Source organism: Cryptomeria japonica, chromosome 4, assembly GCF_030272615.1.
Source record: "Cryptomeria japonica chromosome 4, Sugi_1.0, whole genome shotgun sequence".
NCBI classification, from domain to species: Eukaryota; Viridiplantae; Streptophyta; class Pinopsida; order Cupressales; family Cupressaceae; genus Cryptomeria; species Cryptomeria japonica.
Window position 1 is genome coordinate 19,353,626 of NC_081408.1, and position 17,760 is coordinate 19,371,385.

Here is a 17,760-nt window from a genome sequence, read left to right on the forward strand (position 1 = left end):
AACATAACATGAATCTTGTACCTCACTGATTTGGTAGGACTCCTAAGCATCAAAGGGGACCATCATTTTCATAATGAATTTAAGAAAAAAAACCACAACATGAGGCAATCAACAATTCAATTGTAGAGAAATAATACTACAATATAGTTATTTTGTTGTTAATTTGACAACTATAAATTATTATTGACATAAGTAATCTAACCTATTGTTTGAATTGTTCTTTTGCAGACATCTATAAAGCCATGTAGTACTTCAAAGAGGCTTAATTTTGATGATCCACTACAACTATAGGATTTTTTAGAGTTATGTATTGTTAGTTGTGGTCATTGTATATCGATCTTGAGATGACATATGCCATAGTTTTGTAAAACTTGTAATGATTTGGCACATATGTCATTTCTATACATTTTATTGAGTTGGCACATATGTCATTTTTGTACATTTTGTTGAGTTGGTACATATGCAACATTTTTGTAAGACTTTTATTCTACATTGAGCTGATATTCGATCTAATTTGTTCATTGTGTGCATACCTCCATACTTTGAACATTTTATGAACATCTTAAGAATTTTTGTTATGAAAAAATTATATTAATTTGAAAAGAATGGTTATGTTTTGAACAACTTTTGAACAATGTATATTCAATGAATGGTCAAGTTTTGAATAATTTAGCATGTTATGGATTAATGGATTGAAATTCAATAGAACTTATGAATGACAATTGGTATTATCTAATTCCAAGTGTTGAATTTGGTTGCCTTGGGCAACTTTACCAAATTTTATGATCATTGAGATCAAAAGTTGTCAATTGTTGTCAAAAGTTAGACTAATAGCTGTCAAAAGTTGTCAACAGTTGTCAAAAATTGTCAATAGTTGTCAATAGTTGTCAATAGTTGTCAAAAGTTGTCAATAGTTGTTAAAAGTTGTCAATAGTTGTTAAAAGTTGTCAATAGTTGTGAGAAGTTGTAAATAGTTCTCAAAAGTTGTCAATAGTTGTCAAAAGTTGCCAATATTTGCAATGAAAAGGTGCAAGAATTGTGTTTGTTGTATTCATGAACCGTCAACATGAGCATGTTTGAGTGGGAATTTTTGTGCTAGGACTAGTCCTAGTTGGGTCCGCAAGTCGCTCGAACATTCAATGCCCTATCATCACGACACCATCTCTTAAGTGCCCTAACTTCAAAAAATTATCAAACTTTGTGGGTTGTTTCTCATAATCTTGTACATATATCAATGATCTGTTTGATCCCATAGGATCATGTGAGGTCCCTATACAATAACCTATCTCAAATTGTTAAGAAACTAAGTCATTTTCTTAGGGAAGCAATTTATCTATTGATGCAAATATCGTCAATTATGCACAATGTAAAGTTGAAAGATTGGGTAAATATTGTTCCATTTGTCGTAGCGATGAACTATTAATGCAAGAATGTCTAGGTGGGAATTTTTATGCTAGGCATGGTCTTGGTTGGGTCCCCAGGTTGCCCGAATGTGCAACACCCTACCGTCACAACACCATCTCTTGAGTGCCCTAAGTTCAAAAAATTGTCAAAATTTGATGGGTTGTTTCTTGGAATATGGGGCACATATGAATGGTCTATTTGATCCTATTGGTTCATGTGAGGCCCCTCTACAATAATATATCTCTAATTTTGAAGAAACAAAGCTATTTTTTTAGGGCAACAATTTTTCTGTTAATGCAAATATCGTTAGTCCAGTGTAATGCAAAGTTGCAAGATAGGGTAAATCTCATTTCATTTTTTGTATCCATGAACCGTCAATGCGAGCATGTTTGGGTTGGAATTTTTTATGGTAGTAATGGTCCTGGTTAGGTCCCTAGGTCACCTGAACGTTCAACGCCCTACCGTCGCAACGCCATCTCTTGAGTGCCCTAAGTTCAAAAACTTGTCAAAATTTGACGGGTGTTTCTTAGAATTTGGGGCACATACAAATGATATGTTTGATCCCACAGGGTCATGTGAGGCCTCTCTACAATAACCTATCTCATATTGTGAAAAAAAAAGCCATTTTCTTAAGGAAACAATTTTTCTGTTGATGTAAATATCGTTAGTCGACCGCAATGCAAATATGCAAGATACGATAAATCTCATTCTATTTGTTGTATTTATGAACCATTAGTGTGAGCATGTCTGAGTGGGCATTTTTACACTAGGCATGGTCCTAGTTGGGTCCCCAGGTCACCCGAACGTTCAATGCCCTACCGTCGCAATGACATCTCTCGAGTGTCCTAAGTTTAAAAAAATGCCAAACTTTGACGAGTTGTTTCTCAAACTTCAGGGCCCATACGAATGATTTGTTTGATCCCACAAGGTCATGTGAGGCCCCTATACAATAACCTATCTCAGATTTTGAATAAACAAAAGCTATTTTCTTAGGGAAATGATTTTTTTATTGATGCAAATATCATCAATCGAGAGCAATGCAAAGTTGCAAGATAGGGTAAATCTTGTTTTGTTTATCGTATCCACAAACCATTAGCGCGAGCATGTCCAAGTGGGAATTTTTTTTTAGGCATGGTCCTAATTGGGTCCCTAGGTCACTCGAATGTTTAACACCCTATCATCATGGTGCCATCTCTTGAGTGTCCTAAGCTCAAAAAATTGTCAAACTTTGATGAGCTATTTCTTAGAATCTGGGGCACATATGAAAGATTTGTTTGATCCCATAGGGTCACGTGAGGCCCTTTTAGAATAAACTATGTCATATTTTGAAGAAACAAATCTATTTTCTTAGGGCAATTTTTTTTTTATTGATGCAAATATTGTCAGTTGTGTGCAATGCAAAGTTGCAAGGTAGGGTAAATCTCATTTCGTTTGGCATATCCACAAACTGTCAGTGCGAGCATGTTTGGGTGAGCATTTTTATAATAGGAATGGTCTTGCTTGGGTCCCAAAGTTGCCTAAATGTTCAGTGCCCTATCATCGCAGCGCTATCTCTTAAGCACCATAACGTTCAATTTTTGTGTTAATGCAAATATCGTCAAAAGCATGCAAAATTTGCATATTGATAGAAGAATAACAAATGAATTACACATTGGCAAAATAAAAATGTATGAATTACTCATTGACAAAATAATAATGCATGAATTACACATTAACAAAAGTATAATGCATTAATTTCAAATAGAATCATAGATACAAAATTTATCACAAAATTTCATTTATGCATTTATAATCATTTGGTCATTTATATATACAAAATTTGGCCCCTAAATAGGTAGAAATCAACTCATGGCCATCTATATATAAAAGTTGGCTTCTAAATAGGTACAAATCAGCTCATGACCCTCTATATACATGATTTGGCCTCTAAATAGGTACAAATCAGCTCATGGCCATCTATATACAAAATTTGGCCTCTAAATAAATACAAATCAGCTCATGGCCATCTATATACAAAATTTGGCCTCTAAATACATACAAATCAGCTTATGGTAATCTATATACAAAATTTGGCCTCTAAATAGGTACAAATCAACTCATGGTCGTGTATATACAAAATTTGGACTCTAAATAGGTACAAATCAGCTCATAGCCATCTATATACAAAATTTTGCCAAGGATATAGACAAAATTTCCAAAATCATTCTACCATTTTGTAGAATCAATCTAATGAACCTTGTGGATCAGTTCTAACTCTTATTGTGTCAAGTATTGCCTCATGGTCGGACTCATGAACTTTCCATAAGTCCTTATTGAGCGGTCTACCGTGATATTTAATCAACTGAATATTTTTTTCAACAAGAAGGTTAGAGTAATGTACAATATGTTTGTGCATTTCAAAGTCCTTGAACAACCAAACATCAGATTTCTTTATAGTGTACCTTCTAAGCCATGTTCCTATTACAACAACAAACCCTATTGGGTACTCAATACCCTCTCCATCGATTATTATGGTTGTCAATTTTATTTTTGCCTCAATACAGTGATATACAAAAGTTAATCTATGCCTTCTTCATTATTTTCATCAATAATAACTGCAAAAACATGACCTGCATTTTATCAAATGATAAATTAGTACCAAAAATAGTGTAAAATGAAATAAAATTAGTTAAAATTTTCCAATAAGTAATAAGTCACAATACCTAGTCGCACTATGTCAAATACATGGTCAAAACCACAAAAAATTCGATCTGGTTCAACTGTAGTGGTTTGGGAAGTTGATATTTATCGATGGGAACTAAAGGTCTATAAGATCATCCATCAACCCACTCATGTGATTCACACTCTTCCCACAAAAAATCCATATGTGATGAGAAAAAACATGTGATCTCTCTAGTACAAATAATTGGTGAGCTTGCAGATAAGCTTCTAAATGAGTGCAAGTCACTCAATCCTATAACTATACAACAATCTACATAGTTTGCAACATCAAACTCATGTATCAACCAAAAATATCTATAAATAGTAGAATTACCTTTATTACCTAGTCCAGCTTAGCAGCACCTTCATACTTTAGTTCTTCTCTAGCAAGGGCTCTTTTTATACATGCACCCGCACCATCCTGCTCTCCCTTTTCATATCCAGGCTCACTAAAATTCCAAAAATGTCATTCCTCACATGCATCCTACTCAACCAATAGAACTTCCTTGCATTCTTGAATTATGATGTGCAGTTATCCGACCATATGATGTGTTGTGCCATTGGTTGTATCTGATATTCCTTTCCCTTAAATTCTCATAATAGAGTTGAAAGCATCCTTGCACAAACTCTATTGAATTACTATGATCATCGCTTATGTAGAAGTGATATTCTCTTCTATCTTTCTATCCTACTTTGTGCTATCATGTGCATATATAAATGCTATGTGTACAAAAATAGCAACATTTTTAGAATGGAAATATTGGGATTGCACTTCATTTTAAAGTTGTAGCATATAATTCTCTACAAAATATACAATTGATACTATGGTACCAAGAGGAAATGTATCCTTACGTATCTTGAATTTCTCATCCAACCACCGCACTCTATGTGTATGCATTATGTAGTCATAAACTAGTTTCTCTTTGAAAATAATCATAAACTTTGCTACAAGTATATCTTGACTCACCAACTCACATCTCTTCAACTCTTTTCCATCTTTAACTCCATATGTGATTGACTTGTATTTTCCATAAGAGACTAGTTGTCTTTCCAATTTCATGTGTACTCTCTAAATGTATAAATCTTTGCAACTTTTGCAAACCAACACATGTAGCACATGAACCTTTCAAACACACAATCTTATAAAAGGTGCAACCATAATCTCTTTGACACAATACACTTGAAATAAAATCTCTTGATGACTTTGGAGGTACTTGTATACCACATTCCTGCAAAACATTGTTAGTGTGCAAAGTACAACATATATGGCAATATATATCATAATGCATGGAAAATTCAATATGCATTCTACAACAACATGTAGTGCGTGCATGATTTATCTTAACATAAAAGGGTTTTGTCATTTCAAAAAACCTTTGACTAATTCTTATTTGAGGATAGGTTTGAACAATTTTTTCATAAAATTGTGTTTGATTCATGTATCCAAAAAGTGTTTCGGATGTGGCTCATGATTTCTTGATCCAATTTGTCTTCTAACAACATCTCTTTGATTGGGTGAAACTCTTGTGTTTTCATACCAATTTTTTTTAATTAATTGTCTTAATGCATCAACAACAACCTTGTCTAAATTTTGTGGAAGTCTGCCCAAAAAATGCCTAAAGAGAATTATTGTTAGGATCCTCAATTTTTTCACGCCTCCCTAAGGCATGGTGTAGTTTTGTTCTACTTATCTTTAATGACTTACTTGTTTTTCTTATTAAACAAGACTTTTTAGTTTGCTTGCTCATTATGGTTGACGTAAGAACATGTCGAGTAACATTTGCATCTTTAGAGCATGATGTTGAACCAATTGCTTGATACCCATTAAATATATTTTTTACTATAATTTTTTCATTATTATTTTCATATGATCTTAAGCCAATAATTTTCATTGTCTCTCTAAAATTCAAATTTCTGATCATTTCAACAATTAATTGGCATCATTCAATTTGATTTAAGCTCTCAAAATAATTTTTCCATACTCTATTAGCCATTCTTCAACAAGTGCATTCAAAATTTTTATCGAGCATTGGCCCTTCAAAATATTTTCATCAATTTCAATTATATTTTTTGGTTTTCTATGAATAATTCTAGGGGGTGTTAATATTGGTGCATCTTCTTGGCTTGCATTAATTATATTTGTTTGATCATTCCATTCATTCGATCTATGTAAGTGAGTTGGTGTAGATGTTGTACCTTCTCCTCCCAATTTTTTGATTTCATGTAGTCTTTTCATATGCTCCCTCTGTCTTTCCTTTGCTACCTCTTGTGATTCAATGATTCATCACTTGTTCCTTCCCATCATGAATATGAATTGTTCTAAATAACATCATATACGTTAGTAAATATTTTACAAATTAAACAAACAAAACATTTCATAAAACTATGAAAATCATTGAATTTGTCAATCAAAAGCATAAAAGAAACAAAAAAAATTGAAAAATAAACTAATTATGCATTTCAATCATTTAAAATCATATAAAACAAAAGTAATCATACACTATCCGAGAATGTCACGGGTGAAGACACAATTATAGTGGGTCCTTCACTAGAAATTATGTTTTTTGATCATTATGAAACCACCTATAGTGATAAAAACCCGATCGAGGTATTGAAACTATAGACAAAGAGAGAGAGGGAGAGTGTTGCAACATCTATACTGACAAAAATCTCATCACAGTTTCGACACTATAGACATGACCAAAACATCTTTGAAAGAGGGATTTAAATGATAGAACTAAATTACATCCAATACATCTAGAAATTCTTCTTGGAATCAACAAACCTTTGAATAAATCTACAATCCTGGTCACTTTTCACTAAAATCCTCAACTTGCTAAATTATCGATTGTCTTGACATTAATAAATTGATATACGATAACCATCTTACAAAATATAAAATACAATCAAAGTCTACTTGAAAACTAACATAAAAAATAACTCTTAAATAAATAAAATAAAAAATTATTAAATAAGTAAAAATATTTTTTAATGCTCGTGGAGGTGATGAACCTAAGGAAGTGATTGAATGCTTCCCCAAACTAGAGAAAATTGAATGGGGAAAGTGGGTTCCTGTCATTCTCGAAGGACCTAAAATGATAGAACTAAATTACATCCAAATACATTTAACAATTTTATTCAGAATCAACAAGCCTTTGAACAAATCTACCATCCTTACCATTGTTTTCACTACAACCCTCAACTTGTTGAAAGTATGAGTTGTCTTGACATTAATGAAATAATAGATAAACTAAAATACCATCAAAATATACTTATATACTAACATAAAAAATATTTCTTAAATAAATAAAATAAACAAGTATTAAATAAGTAAAAATAATTTTTTAATAAACAAAATGAATAATAAATAATAATTTTCAAATACGTATAAATCAATCAGTTACTAACTCATAAATAAATAAAATAATTTAAAAATGATGCCTGTGATTATTCTAAATGCATTTAAGATATCTATAATGATACTTGTGTCAGAATTAAAATAATAGACCAAAAATAAAATACATGCAAATACATTTGAAAATTCTACTTGGAATCAACAAGCCTTTTAATAAATCCACAACTCAACTTGCTCCAAGTATGAACTCTCTTGACATTACTAAAATGATATACAATGCCCATCTTTAAAAAAGTTAAAATAGAATAAAAATATTCTAAAAACTAACCCCCCCCCAAAAAAAACTCTTAAATAATACTAAATAAATAATTAAATAAGAAATTACAATTTTAAATAATTATAAAGCCAACAAATAAGGGATCATGCATGTGATTGTTTTATAGATCCAATGCATATAGAATACATTATATACAACAAGAATTAAGAAAAAATTAGATACATTATATAAATGCTAAATTGAATGATGGAAAACACCGACCCTTAATAAATTTTGTTTAATCACAAATGCAATGATATAAAAACATTTTCATTGTGTTAGATATGAAGGAATCTAGCACCTTAGTCAATAATTTAATTTACCCAATAAATATACTAATCTAACTACGGTGGGCCCTACCCATCTTCCATTCCACACGTTGACCAACTTTTGCTTCAAAACTAAACAAATTAGAAATATTCTAAAAACTAACCCCCCCCCCAAAAAACTCTTAAATAATACTAAATAAATAATTAAATAAGAAATTACAATTTTAAATAATTATAAAGCCAACAAATAAGGGATCATGCATGTGATTGTTTTATAGATCCAATGCATATAGAATACATTATATACAACAAGAATTAAGAAAAAATTAGATACATTATATAAATGCTAAATTGAATGATGGAAAACACCGACCCTTAATAAATTTTGTTTAATCACAAATGCAATGATATAAAAACATTTTCATTGTGTTAGATATGAAGGAATCTAGCACCTTAGTCAATAATTTAATTTACCCAATAAATATACTAATCTAACTACGGTGGGCCCTACCCATCTTCCATTCCACACGTTGACCAACTTTTGCTTCAAAACTAAACAAATTAGAGAGCCCAAAACTACTATAAATATAGGAGAGATTTTCTCTTCTCCTGCATAGAAATTTCACTGAGCTAAGATGGCCAATGAAGATGAAGTTAAGGTTCTTGGCTTTTGGGCCAGCCCATATAGTCTCAGAGTGTTGATTGGGCTTGAAGAAAAGGGCATCAAATATGAGTATGTGGAACAAAATTTGGGGTCTAAGAGCTCCCTATTGCTAGAAATGAATCCTGTCCATAAGAAGGTCCCTGTTCTTATTCATAATGGAAGGCCTGTGGTTGAGTCTATCATTATATTAGAATATATTGATGAGGTATGGAGTAATGGTTTGGCTTTCTTGTCATCTGATCTTTATGATCGAGCCATGGCTCGATTTTGGGTAGATTTTATAGATAAAAAGGTATGTGATAAAAAATGTCTTTGATATCTCATTAGAATCTATTTTTTGAAAAGATAAATATTTTCATATTTTTTACTATAAGTTTTTAGTTTAATATTGAGAATTAAGAGATATTAATTTCATTAAAATTATTCATGTAATTTTGATTTTAATATTTAGATATATAAATTATTTTACTCGATTTGATATTTAGAATTATTATAGAATTAATAATTTATATGATTACAATCTATTATAGTGTAGGGGAGAGCTTCTAAATATAATTGTGTATCATGTTTAGTAGCAACATTTCTAATCACATCCAATTATATATAATCAAGATTTTTCCTCTTTCTTCATCTTCATGATGGGTCACTCGTGTGATCCAAAAATGTTGATACTAAAACTATGTAAAAAATTGAAATAAATATAATAAATCCATAGTAAAAAAAATCACAATTAATATGTATTTCTTTAAATTGTAACGTGCGTGTACACATATATGTATATGTGTGTGTATGTATGTATGTGTGTGTGTTAAATTTCAATATTGTTTTTTATCTTTAAATTTTTTTTAAAAATATTTTATAATACTCTTATTTATTCAACAAATAAATTTAAAGATATAAACAATATGTTTCATAACACCAAATCCATCTTATTACTTAAGGTTTAATTTTCTATAATTCTTCATATTAAAATTACTAATATTAATACTTAACTTTTATAAATAAAATATTATATTTTATTTATCTCTCTCACATCCTTCACTAATTAAAAATTAAATAATTTTTAATATATTTTTAATGGAATGTGTTATAACATTATTCATTTTTAATAGATTTATAACATTTTAATTAAAAAAATTGCATTTTATTTTTATAATATATTATTTAATCTAAATTTTAGTATTCTTTTTGTTATTATTTTACTTAGCTTATTCTTTGAGGGAGGTGCATGATTTAGAATTGTGTTAAGAAAAGGTAACATCTTTAGTCACATGGAATAATACACAATCAAGACTTTTTCTCTTCTTCATCTTCATTGTGATGCACAATTAAATATACAAACAAAAAATGCACAACTAATATGTATTTTTTGTAAATAATATATAACATTTATCTTATGTAAAAAAAGTATATAAACCTTAAAATTATATTGGCGAAATTTCAACTCTATTCTATCTTTGCTATACTCATATCACATGTTCCATAACACCAAATCCAAGGTTCAATTTTGTAAAATTCTCCATTCAAAAATATTGATATAAATACTTAACTCTAAAAATTATTATATTTATGTTTACTCTCTTTCACATTCTCTATAATTAAAAACAAAAAGAATTTATAACATATTTTTAATGGAATGTGTTATAATATTATTCTTTTATATATTTATAATATTTTATTAAAAAATTATATGTAATTTTATCATATTGTATTAAATCTATGAAGTTCTAACATTTAATTATTATTTTTTATTATTTTTCTCAGCTTATTATTCCAGGGTTGTGCATAATAAAAAGTAAAGCAGAAGAACAAGAAGAAGGAAAGCGACAAGTTATAGCAAGTTTAGCAATATTAGAAGAAACTCTCAAAGGAAAAGATTATTTTGGAGGAAACAATTTTGGGATAGTAGATATTACATTTGCACCATTGATATGTTGGTTCCATACATATGAAATTCTTGGAGATTTTAAGATTACATTTGAGAATAATTTTCCAAGCATTTTTTTCTGGATGAAGAAATGTATGGAGAGGGAGAGTATCAAGAAATTACTTCCACAACAAGAAAAAGTGCTACGAATGGTAATGCGATTCACAAAGCGTTCTTCTGTTTCAGAAGCTTAGTTCCACTTTTTACTTTTTAGTGTCAATATTTTGTCTCTGGATTTTATGGGAATCATGGTCAGTGCAAGATCATGGGGTCCAAACTAGACATAAAACTTTGAACAATTTATTGTCATAATTTTGAAAAAATATGTAAGAATGAAATTTGTAGCAAATTGAATGTAGTTTTCAAGCTACTAAACAAAGGAGTAAATCTATTTGGTGAAAATTTGAAATTTCAATTAGGAAAAAGACACATGCTCAAATTTGTCACATATCTTTGTGTAATTTTTTTGCAAGTAAATAATTAGTTATGAGAGGAGAGATTAATTTCTCAACATAGTTGTGTGTGAATCACATATTTTGCCATTAGTATGCTGGTGACAAAATATTCACCCAACAGTTTTTTTGTTGGGTGAATATTTTGTCACCAGCGTACTAATGGAAAAATATGTGATTCACACACAACTATCTTGAGAAATTAATCTCTCCTCTCATCAAGGGGAGGTTCCCTTTGAAATTTCTTCTCTAATTAATAAGAAATCAAAATCTGTGGGTTGGTGTTGGGCATATAACTCTCTTTTTTCAGAGTCTATGTATTCTCCCTTCACCTTGTTACAATTTCTCTACCTCTTTAGATACTTAAAGAAAAGAACAATGAATCTAACAAACTACACTAAAACTTACAGTCAAGTGGCACAAAGTCTCTCTTGAATGTAATCTTAACTCAAACTGATTATTACAAAAGGTTAGAAATTTAACTCGTAGCTCAAAGTCTTCAAGTATGAATTCCTAATTCTTTAAACTAAAAGTAACTACAACAATACAAAGCCTACCACTAATTACTTAATTTATCAGAAAAAATTGTCAAATATGCTAGGAGCACACAGTCTACTTACACAATTCAGGAGCTCTTTAACCCACATAACAATATCTTCAAGATCAAAGAAATAAGGAACATATATAATCAATGGACATAAGAACATTAAATCATATAAACAATTTTCTTGACACAACACAAAGTTTGAGATCAACAAAATTGTTTTCTTTATTTGCTTGATAGAATTTTCACAACAAAAGCCCAAAGTATTAGTTGAGGTAAAAATTCTACAGAGTTTTGCTAAGCATGAAAAAGATAAAATATTTACAAAAAGGTCCTCCTTATATAGGAAAAGAAGTTGAGAAAAAGGTGGGCATAGTTGACTTATTCAACCGCACAGTCCCATTTTACTACAACTACTACATAAAGAAAATGTGTAGCTGCATGAAAATTGACAACATCTATCGGGGCAATTGCATGAAGAAAGAGTGCCAAAGGGGAAACTTCATTCTTGATTCTCTTCTTCATTGGATTTCTGAAAGCCTTCGAATTTAGTGAGGATGGCTTTGACCTCTGCTTCACTTGGCATCAAGGTGGAACTTGTGATGATTTGGACATGGGACATGGCATCTTGAATCTTCACTTGTTTCTTTTTAACATCCTTCAACATAGATGCAAGGACTTCAAAGTTGACTTGAATTTCTAACAGTTTATCAAATGTATCAAGCGAGAAGTCTTGTCCCGTGCATTGGTCCATCAAGGAAAGAAATTCCCATGTGACGACTTCAGCAGTGACGAGATTTTGATCGCCATCATACAAATAGCAAGGGAGATCACCTACTTTAGAAAAAATAAGGTCAACCTCATCATCACCTTCTTTCTTTTCGCGATCCAGCTCTGCAATCATTAATTTCATTGTCTCTTGTTTATGAGACAATAATGACAAGATGTGAATATACTTCTCCCTTGTGGGAATTACCTTGTTCTCAACCAAGATATCTATCCTGAAGTCCTCCATTTTGCTCCATAGGGTAGTGTTTTTCACAACTTCCTCAATTTCCTGTGATAAAGAGATTTTGAGTCTTTGCATCCGACTCTGGATCACTTCATAATCAGACAATAGTTCCACTATTGAGCTTAGAAGATGAGAGCCTTCTGACCTTAGCCGCGAGATCCATTCATCCATTACCCAGCCTTTAGCTCCTACCTGTTCAATCTTTTTGAGAGCTTGAGTATCTATTGATGATCCTATAGGTTCAACCTCTTGAGAAGATTGTGTTACCTTCAAAAGGACGTTGGTCAGCTGTTCACACTTCTACTTGAGGATATTTTTCTCATCCCTCTCTTGATCCAATCTTCTCAACAAAGAATTAAGGGCTGTTTGAGAATCTAATTTCACACTTTCATGTGTCTCCACTCCGAGCTCTACAACCTGCATGGTATAATCTTCTGATTGTATGTTGCCTTTGTCCTTGTTTGATGATAGCACCATAACTTCAGCGTATTTTCTCTTGGAAGTTGGGTCTACTACCACCCGAGATATTGTCTTTGGCTTTTTCGTTCCCTTAGGCTTTGGAGGAACTAAAAGTTCAAAGTCACATTCATTAGGAGATATTACCTATTTTTTCTTCTTAGGGGCCACTACTTCCATCCAAGGGGGTAGTTCTAGATTGGATGATGGAGTAGTAGCTCCTTGCTGACTCGGGGTTGAAGATTCAGGAGCAGGGTGACTGGAACTTGGAGTAGTTGTGAGTGTTACTGATGGTGCTGATATTGAAGCATCTAGTGGAACATTTGTTGCTGCTACCTCTTCAGTTACAGGTGGGAGAGTTGAGGGTGCCATGAGTGTAACTTCAGCACTTACCAATGAAGGTATTGTTTTGACGGTGGTAGTAATAGCGGGTAAATCTACCGAAACCTGTTCTGCAAGTGCATCTTGCAAGGTTTCATTAAAATCCACCATGGTAGACTCAAAAGTAGATGAAGGGATATCATCTACATTAGAGAAGTTGGTTATTGTAAAAAATTGACCAACGGTCTCTGATTGCATCATGCCCATACTTAGATCTCCATCTTCATGAAAATCTTGATCCTCTTCATCAGAGTCAGATTCAACAGAGTGGATGACTACTTGGGAAATAGTTGGGGCATCTACTTCAACTGGATGTGATACTTCTTCTGCCTACACTTCCTCTTGTTGAGGAATTTTAGCTTCTTCAACCTCCTTTTCCTTTCCAACTTCACTAGTAGGGGGTTGTTCTGACTCTTTCACCACTACTTCCTATGATGCGGATGATGATTCACCTTTCTTTGACCCTTTAACTGTAAATTTGATTTTGGGTCCTTTACCCTTTGATTGTACTGAAGGAGCTGAGGATAGTGCTTGTGAGTCTGCCTTGCTCTTGGTTCTTGTTTCAGTTGTCGCTGTCTTGCCCAATGGACCATCACTGTTGTCGTCATCTCTTGAACTAGTGGGAAGTTGTTTCATCCTGAGATTCCTTTTTAGCAACCAAGCATTGGTGTTTGCTAAGATAGGAGAGATACTCTATGTAATAGATTTTCTTTCCTTCTTCTACCATTGCACAAGTGGAAGTGGGGAGTCAGCAATCTTCTTCTCATAATAAACAGGGTCCACTATGTCATCTGTGTCTTCCATAGTCATTGGGATCTTAGCTAGATCCAGATTTTCAATTTGTTCTAGAGTAAGGCGGCTAAAATCCATCCTTCTTATATCCTCCTCATTCTGACAATCCACCCAAACATCCTCAAACCTATAAACATGAGTGTAAGTCCTTTTGAGCTTGCTCTTTATACCCTGAAAATTAAAATCGGTTCAAGCCTTGAATCTTCTCATGGTGTTCCACTGCATTTCCTCCTCCATATTTTTGGCTTTAGGATCGGTTAGCATGGAATACCTACCAATCGACTCTGGGAATTTTAGCCCAGTCTTATGTGCTTGTGATTGTTTCTCATGCACACTAATCAGTTGTCTATACAAATCCATAAGGATGATTTTGTCTGAAGGGTATCTTGGAAGGATGAAGGGCTCACCTGAGAAGCATCCAATTCGGATATAGGTGAATGTGGGAAATTGTATAAATACACACCCAAAATGAGACACCCTATTGTAAGCGGCTTCTGATATTCTTCTCTTCGGCAAGCCTTTATAAAAAATGCACTTCCATACAGCAAAGCATGCGTCATTAACCCTCCTATAATGATTACCTTGATTTTTTATAGTTAGCTGGTCATAGTACTCCCAAACGGGCACCACTCTTCTATCACCCTTGGTTGACAAGCTTGGATATTGCCTCATTGAAGCAGCTGCATAAACTAGGTACGAGGTCATATAAAACTTCAGTGTTACCTTGACCTCTTTCAATTGGGCGCAAAGCGCATCACTGATATGTTCTCCCCAATCAATTCTTGCAGCTCCCTTTCTGATTATATTTATGTAGTAATTCATCTAGCTTTGGAAATAATGAGAGTCTTTTAATCCTCTCACTCTAGATAACATAGTAACCATGTCATTATATTCTTCGTTAAAATCACTCCTGTGGAAGGATTTAGGCCATCGTGAGGTGAGGGAAGTTCTTGTGGCAGAGAGATAAATAGTATTGATCACCTTTTTGGATTTATCCTCATGTTTCTCGTAGTACTCTTGAGCACTTTCTTGAGAAATATCAGCTACTTCTTTAACTGATGAACCTTTGAACACACTATTGAAGAATATACTGTCTAGGGTCATGATGACATTCTGATCATCATCTTTTACTTGCCGTGTGCTTGGATCAAAGTGACCAGCCATTGCCAGTACAAATTCAGGATCGTGAGCCACAACTAGGAAAGATGCATACTTATGTAGCTCAGATTTGATTAAACTGGTTAGACGTGCAGGAGCCTTCTGAACCCGGTCAACAAATTCTTGCATGTCAACATGCCCAATTTCGGTGTCCCTGATCTCCTTAATATTTGAGTCTACTGAACTCTCTGGATACATATTCAAGTACTTGTCGTACTTGTATTTCAACTTTTTTGATGATGCTTTACTTGGAGAAGGTTGTCCTGAGGAAGACTCGGGCTTGTTATGAGAGAGATTTGACATTCGTGCATAATGAATGCATTCAACACTGATGATTAGCTATTCATCATTATCAAAAATCAATTTTTTCTCAAGTGGATCGAAAAATGGGACTCGAAACAGGCTTAGGAGTAAAACTGCCAAAAACAATAGGTTGGAGAAAAAAGTCCAATCTGCTTCTTTACAAACAAAAATTTGCACATCGGAGTTTAAAGTCCAATGTGAAAACTTGGGATAGGTTAACTACACATCGGACTTTAAACTCCGATGTGCAATCTGGAAAAAACAACCTACACACCGGACTTTAAAGTACGATGTGTAGACTAGGGAAAAACATTAGCACATCGGGATTTAAACTCCGGTGTGTAGGAAAAAACTTAAAACAAGCACATCGGACTTTAAAGTTTGATGTGCAATCTAGAAAAGATTAAAGGCACATCAGACTTTAAATTCCAATGTGCTTTTCAAAGGGGAAGGATAACTAGTTGACATGTCGGGTTTTAAAACCCGACATGTCAACCTATACCCCTCTGCATATTGGATTTTAAAGTTTGATATGCAAAGGTTAATATGTTGCATATCAAACTTTAAAGTCTGATATGTGAAGGGACAAATCTTCAGCTACACAGCGGACTTTAAAGTCTGGTATGCAGCTTTAGATAGGGGGATCCAGAGGACAATTAGGTTTTGAAGCCCGATTGTTCTCCGGAACAAAGGAGGCAATAAGCTTCAAAATTTGATTGTCCTCTGGATAGAAATCTGAAAAAGGCAAACAAAAACAAAAAGAAAAGGAAAAAATGAAAACAAGCAAATGAGAACAAATAAAAACCTGAAAACAAAAACCCTACCTCTTTCGCTATGATGATCGAAAAAAACCGAGTATGGAGCGATCCGATCGAGCCACAGAGAAGAAAATCTGAGTCGCGATGGAGAAACTGAGGAGGACGCGTGCAAGACAAATGAAAATGAAAGCTAAAAACACAAAAATTAACTTTAAAAATCTTTTAAAACAAAGCCTAATTAACAATTAATGCGGCATTAAAACGACACACAGTTGCATGTCGGGCTTTAAAGTCCGACGTGCAAGCTAGGAACACTTGCACGTCGGACTTTAAAGTCCGACATGCAAGTGATGAACAAAACACCTACAGTTTGGACTTTAAAGTCCGAACTGCAAGCAAAGACCATGTACAAATACACACCAGACTTTAAAGTGCGAAGTGTATTTGGCCAAAAGGACCCTGCAGTTCAGACTTTAAACTCCGAATTGTAGGTAAAACTGCAAACTTAAGAAATAAGGAAAACAATAAAAATGAAAAGCAAAGAATGAAACGAACTAACCAACCAAGTCGATTAAGCTCTCCCGGAGACCGTAAGGTACAAAATAGACCAATTTCATAGGGCTGCCTCATGATTTTGGCCATGCTGAAATCAAGGACAACAACTGGCTCTGACTGGGGAACAAGCTGCACCACTTGAAGCTTGTAGAATCCAGAACTCTGAGTGCCTATATTCATTGGGCTATAGAGTCAAGTGATGAAAAGACTGAAAAGAAAAGACTATACATATTTTACAAAAAGGTACAACTTCCTTTACATCGCTCTCTATTGAGTAAAGAGCTTCAAATGTTCTCCGCTATGAGGTAGCGAGAATGGGGTGCCATCTACATATGCAAGTAAGTAGCTATGCTCGCCACATACTTCATGAATAGTAAAGGGACCTCTCCATAAAGAATCAAACTTTCTGTGCAAACCCTTTGGTTCCCTCCTCTTGTCCCATAACAAGACTTGATCACCAAATGCAAAGTCATGGGAAGTTATTTTCCTATCAAACAACGCCTTCACTTGGCTTTGGTGTGCAACAATCCTATTTACCACTTCAACCTTTGTTTCTTCCAGCTGAGAGAGAAACATAATCCTCTTGTTCAGTGAATCTTGATATGTTTCATCTTCAATGGTCTTGGTGAGCTTTAGTGCTGGAAGTTCCACAGTGATTAGAATCTCAGCATTCAACCCATACAAAAGTTGAAAAGGTGACATACCGATTGCTCT

The 17,760-nt window shown here is 33.2% G+C and overlaps 1 protein-coding gene across 1 annotated transcript; it reads left to right on the forward strand.

The window, feature by feature from the left end:
• Positions 1–8,679: 8,679 nt before the first annotated feature.
• LOC131033134 (glutathione S-transferase 3-like) lies at positions 8,680–10,910 on the forward strand. The gene is made up of 2 exons (XM_057964267.2): positions 8,680–9,000; positions 10,473–10,910. The coding sequence occupies exons 1-2, from the start codon at positions 8,680–8,682 to the stop codon at positions 10,827–10,829; spliced, it is 678 nt and encodes a 225-aa protein (XP_057820250.2). The 3' UTR covers positions 10,830–10,910.
• The last annotated feature ends 6,850 nt before the right edge of the window (positions 10,911–17,760 follow it).

What these genes read in the sequence shown, in the direction of transcription:
- LOC131033134 (XM_057964267.2), top strand. Translation starts at nt 8,680, where the DNA reads ATGGCCAATGAAGATGAAGTTAAGGTTCTTGGCTTTTGGGCCAGCCCA. An exon ending in TAGATTTTATAGATAAAAAG is followed by an intron (nt 9,001 to 10,472) that starts GTATGTGATAAA and finishes TATTTTTCTCAG; the next exon opens with CTTATTATTCCAGGGTTGTG.